The sequence below is a fragment of the Fukomys damarensis genome, unplaced genomic scaffold (assembly GCF_012274545.1).
Source record: "Fukomys damarensis isolate Sample0158 unplaced genomic scaffold, DMR_v1.0_HiC HiC_scaffold_19, whole genome shotgun sequence".
In the NCBI taxonomy this organism is placed as follows: domain Eukaryota; kingdom Metazoa; phylum Chordata; class Mammalia; order Rodentia; family Bathyergidae; genus Fukomys; species Fukomys damarensis.
In genome coordinates, this window is record NW_022900931.1 from 63,931,113 (window position 1) to 63,936,706 (window position 5,594).

The window sequence follows — 5,594 nt, forward strand, 5'->3', positions numbered from 1 at the left end:
AAGATGGGTTGTAAGTCTGAACAGGTTGTAAGTCCAAACAGCTTTTGAACAGGTAAGTCATTAAATGAGGAATATCTATAATCAAAATAAAAATTTTAAATTAAAAAAATTGGTTTTTTGAGATAGGGTCTCACTATGCAGTTCAGGTTGGCCTTGAACTCATTTTATAGTCCAAGGTGGGCCTTAAATGTTTTTTGATCCTCCTGCCTCAGCCTCCTGAGTATGCCACCATGACTGGCTCTCAAAATAAAAGGAAAACAGGGCTGAGGATGTGGCTCAGTGCAAAGGCCCTGGGTTCAAGTCTCAATACCACAAACAGACAAATAGCCTGCCTCTTAAACGGGTACATAATAAACACTGTTCAAAGACTTAAGTCATCCGGGAGGCTGAGGCAGGAGGATCGCAATGAGTTCCAGGCTAGCCTGAGCTACTTAGTGACCCTGTCTCAAAAAAAAAAAAAAGACTTAAGTCTTTGATGAGGAAACAAAAGGACGGCTGGAGGGACAAGTTCATCAGGAAAGTTGCTGGAAAAGGGATCGCCTGGTTTAGATTCAAAGCTGGTTAAAGATTGTCATGGAGCTGGCAGTTTAGCTCAGTGGTGCTACCGCCTGCCCTGAAAGTGCCAGGGCCCAAGTTCGATCCCCGGTACCAAAACAATAAAATAAAATAAGGAGATGGCCACGGAAAGCACTCCTCTGCCATGTAGAAGGTACACGTAGACATTCCTAGCTAAGGAGGGAGCCTGGGGCCACACTCGGGTGAAAGAAATCGCACACGTGTGTGAATACTGCACGGCTTCTCTGGTGTGACAACTGCAGGCGGGGACGGGACTAGAACGCGTAACAGACACTGGGGAACGGGAAGAAAATGTTCAAACGAGAAGGGGGCCCAGGGAGGGGAGGGGAAGCAGGGGAAGAGTCAAGAAAAACTGGAAGAAAACAGAAGGGGAAAAATGAAGGAAAGGAAAGGAAGAGGGGTCGGCGGGGAGGGAAAAAGAGGGAGCGGGATGTGTTACGTGGAGGTAAAATCCCTGTGACGCGAAGGCTCACTGTGTGTACCTAAAATGCGCCAATAAATGCTTTGTTTCAGAAAAAAATAAGGTAACCGGGCAGAGGAGGACAGGGCGGAGTGGTGCGGCCTGCCTGGCACATGAGAGTTTGATTTCCTCACCAAACAAGAAAGAAAGATGCTCTGAGCCATAAAAAAGAAAGAAAGGAAAAGACAAAGATCTCCATGGAAATAAACCACAACCTGGCAGTTTCTTTCCCTGCCGTCCCTTCCGCTTCCTCCCTCCCCACACTGCTCTCTTTGAACCATGGTTTTGTGGTGTAGCCCAGGCTGGACGTGAACTCTCCATTCTCCGGCCTTCTTCTTTTTTTGCAGGGAGGGGTTTGAGACAGGGTCTCACTATGTAGTTGAGACTGACCTGGAACTCACTATGGAGCCCAGGCTGGTCTCGAACTCACAGAGATCCTCCTGCCTCAGCCTCCCGAGTGCTGGGATTATAGGTACCACCAGGCCCTACTGAGAATCTCTTTTCTGCCAGAGATAAATCGCAGCTTTCAGAAGTTATCATTTCAAAGTCAGACACGGTGGCTTATGCTTATAGTCCCAGCTACTTGGGAGGCTGAAGTAGGGGGCTGATTTGAGCTCACAAGTTCAAGACCAGACAGGGCAACATAGTGAGACCTCCCCCTTTCAATAGCAAATCAAAACCAGGTGGGGCGGTTCCTGCCTGTACTCAGTGTGAAGTCAGCCTGGGCTCCACTGTGAGGCCCTGTCTCAGAAAAACCAAACTTAAAATCAAATCAAACCAAACCAGTCAGAAAACAAAAACAAACAGCTACTCCCCAAACAGAAATGACCACTATCTTGTGGAATCTGGACCCTCATCTTACGAGTGGTGAATCAATCCAAGCAGAGTCCCTTAGAAAATACAGGAGTCTCAGGGGGCTGTGACAGAGGGCGCTCAGGGTGGGCCGGAAGCCACTTGCTGCCCATCTCTCAGGATAAGTCTCCTCACTGTATGCTAGACCTCACTTAGGATCCGTGCACAGACGGCAGCCTTGAGGTTTGAGTGACTTCCTGGTCCTCTGTTCATGGCTGGTCATGGTTTTACTGAAGTTACATAATTTTCTTGGCATAGCCCTTTGGCGGTGACCTGTGGAGTGTGCTTCCATGTTTTGGTGATTGTAAAAATGCTGCATTAAAAGCCCTAGAGTTAACTGGGCATGGTGGTGCACACCTGTAATCCCTGCCCTCAGAAAGCTGAGGCAGGAGGATCTCTGTGAGTTCGAGACCAGCCTGGGCTACATAGTGAGACTGTCTCAAACAAAACAAAACAAAAAATCCTAGAGACAGGTAGTGTGCCTATAAGCCCAGCAGTCAAGAGGCCGAGGCAGGAGGATCACAAGTTTGAGGCTAATAGAACAAGAATTTGTCTGAATTTTTTTTTTTTTTTTTGAGACAAGGTCTATATAGTTCAGGCTGGCCTTGAACTCACTATGAACCTGAGCTGGCCTTGAACTTGAGATGATCCTCTTGCCTCAGCGTCTGGAGTGCTGGGATTACAGACATGTACCACCACACCTGTTAAGAACTTGTCTTAATAGAAAAAAATTTTTTAATGTCCAGTCTACGTAAATGTATGTTTGCCAGTTACCACAATTACTACCACCACCAGTTGTACAGCACTTACTGTGTGTTTTGTGGTGTTGTACTTACTGATGTACTTACTGGTTTGTTTGTTTTTTTGTTTGTTTGTTTAAGACAGGGTCTCCTTATGTAGCCCAGGGTGGCCTCAAAATTTGGCAATTCTCCTGCCTCAGCCTCCCAAGTGCAGGGATCACCAGCGTGCACCACCACACTGGGCTTGGGTACCGTATTTAAAACACCTTATGTCTTTCCCAACCTGAGACCACCCTGTCTCGGGGTAGGTTGTCAGGACCGAGGAAAGATGGCTTCCAGTGTGTTCTCATCAGTGTTGGCCAGGAGTGCCCATTTCTCTGGCCCAGCTGGTCAGGATCAATCCTGGAAGATCATCACTCACCAGGGCTGTTTTTCCTCTTTTTTCTTGCTGGAGATGGAGCCGAGGGCCTCATGCATTGTTGGCAGGTGTGCTGTGGCTTCCTGTCATGTTATTGTCATGTCCCTTAGGGTGACTGCCACCTCCGTCTAGCACTGGGATTAAAGGACCCCTTTAAACACTTTTTTATTTTGAGACAGGGTCTTGCTAAGATGAGAAGTTTCCGAGGTTGGGCTTGCACTTTTGATCCTCCTTATTCAGCCTCCCCAGTGCTGGGGTTACAGTCTGTGCCTCTGCACCTGACTGGCTCCGAGTTTTTACAGGATGGAGCAGAGTAAAGGCTTCTCTGAGCCCATGGTGGCTTTGACTTTCTGCTTTACAGTTGCAGTGAAACTCTCACAACATTAACCAGAAGGCCATTTTATAGATGAGGTCCTGGTGCGATGGCGCACGCCTGGATCCCAGCACTCAGGAGGCTGAGGCAGGAGGATGCCCTTGAGTTTGAGGCCAGGCTGGGCTATAGCACAGTCAGTTCAAGGCCAGCCTGGACTACACAGTGAGAACCCAGAGGTCTCGCTAGAGACCCTTAGCCTGTGCATCACCAACAGCGAGTGTCTGACACCCTCTTCTCTTGCAGGCCCTCAGCTTGGGCCTTGAGTCTCGAAGATCATGATGGCGTATATGAACCCCGGGCCCCACTATTCTGTCAACGCCTTGGCCCTGAGTGGCCCCAGTGTGGACCTGATGCATCAGGCTGTACCCTACCCAAGTGAGTGCTGTACCCCTTCCTGCCCTCACCACGGGCCCCATCTCCTGGGAACCTCTGGGGTCCCTTGCCCTGGGGGAAGATACTTACAGGGTGGCACTGGGGCCACCTGGCAGCTCCTGTGTTCCTCTGCAGCGTGAAACATGCCTGCACATCCTTAGTGGAGTAGAACACAGGGACAGTGCTAGCCAGGCAGGGTGGTACACACATGTAATCCTAGCAGTTGGGAGGCTGAGGCAGGAGGATCTTCATGAGTTTGAGGTCAGCCTGGGCTACATAGTGAGTCCCTGCCTCAAACAAACAAACAAATAAACAAGTAAATAAAAGTTTGACAGGGTCTTGCTGAGTCATTAGGTTAGCAAGTTAGGGGTGTAGCGCATGCCTGTACTCTCAGCATTCTGGAAGGCTGAGGCAAGAGGGTCACCAGTTCAAGCACAGCCTGGGCAACTTCGTGAGATTGCATCTCAAAATAAAAATGGCTGGGGATGCCGGGCGAGGCGGCGCACTCCTGTAATCCCAGCACTCAGGAGGCTGAGGCAGGAGGATCGCTGTGAGCTTGAGACGAGCCTGGGCTACATAGTGAGTTCCAGGTCAGTCTCACTACATAGTGAGACCCTGTCTCAAACAAACAAACAAACAAACAAACAAAACATGGCTGGGGCTATAGCTCAATATTAATGCCTTGGGATCAATCTGAAAAAAAAAAAAAAAAGAAAGGCTGAATTGCTAAATTGTTGGAACTGGGTTCGCATTTGAAAATCTGCACCACCTGTGACGGGTTATGAAGCTTTACTTCTGTTTTTCCTCCCGTTTGTATTCATTCAAACTGTTCTGAGTCACCAGCACTTTTACAGGGTAAAATGGACTCTCAGCGATCACCCTTCAGCCGCAGTGTCTTAGGGCAGAGGAGATCACCCGGACATGAGAAACCTCAGGAGCTGGGGCTGGGGGCAGTAGTGTCAGCCTAGAGTCCCAGCTACTCGGGAGGCTGAAGCAGGAGGGTTGCTTGAGCCTAGGACTCTAGGAAGAGCCTGGGTGAGATGTGAGTCTCCACTGGAGAGAGGCGGGCAGGCATGGTGGTGAACACGGGTAATTGCAGCATTTTGGAGGCTGAGGCGGGAGGATTCTGAGTTCAAGGCCAGCCTGGGCTGCACAGTGAGATGCTGTCTCAGAAGGCAAACAAATGGAAAGAAAGGAAAAGAAAAGAAATTTTGCAAAGGGCAGGGACTCACACATCTGCTTACAGGGCTAAAGCCACTCCCCCCGAAGGAGAAGGAAGGACGGGGTGAGCCCATTTCCTGGGGTGCTGAGGTCCCTGTCCTGGCCCGCAGGTGCCCCCCGGAAGCAGCGCCGTGAGAGGACGACCTTCACCCGCAGCCAGCTGGAGGAGCTGGAGGCGCTGTTCGCCAAGACCCAGTACCCCGATGTGTACGCCCGCGAGGAAGTGGCGCTCAAGATCAACCTGCCGGAGTCCCGGGTTCAGGTGGGTGCCCCGGCCCCGCGGCTGGACCTTCCTGAGCCCAAACTGGAAAGTGGCTTCGTGTCCCTGTCTCCTGTCCTGTCACTGCCTCCCCCTGCTGGCTCCCATCCCCTCTGGGGCAGCTTCCTGTTCCATACAGCTGTTCCCCGGGGCCATTGGGTCCCCTCACCCTTCCTCATTCAGGTCTGTGTGTCACGCAGTCTGGCGAGAAGACCCACGCGGATCGTGGAGTTTTATTTTCATTTTTTAAAAGTCTGCTTTTGCCAGAGGTGGTGTCACACACCTGTAATCCCAGAGCTGGGGAGGCTGAGGCTGAGGCAGGA

At 50.5% G+C, this 5,594-nt stretch overlaps 1 protein-coding gene across 1 annotated transcript in view; it reads left to right on the forward strand.

Annotated features, from left to right (window-relative positions):
* The first annotated feature begins 3,694 nt into the window (after nucleotides 1-3,694).
* LOC104873889 (cone-rod homeobox protein) overlaps nucleotides 3,695-5,594 on the forward strand; it is a 3,906-nt gene continuing 2,006 nt past the window's right edge. Inside the window, exons 1-2 of the mRNA XM_010640815.1 lie at nucleotides 3,695-3,794; nucleotides 5,123-5,274. Of these exons, the coding sequence (XP_010639117.1) occupies nucleotides 3,695-3,794; nucleotides 5,123-5,274 (252 nt within the window). The remainder of the gene's footprint in view (nucleotides 3,795-5,122; nucleotides 5,275-5,594) is intronic.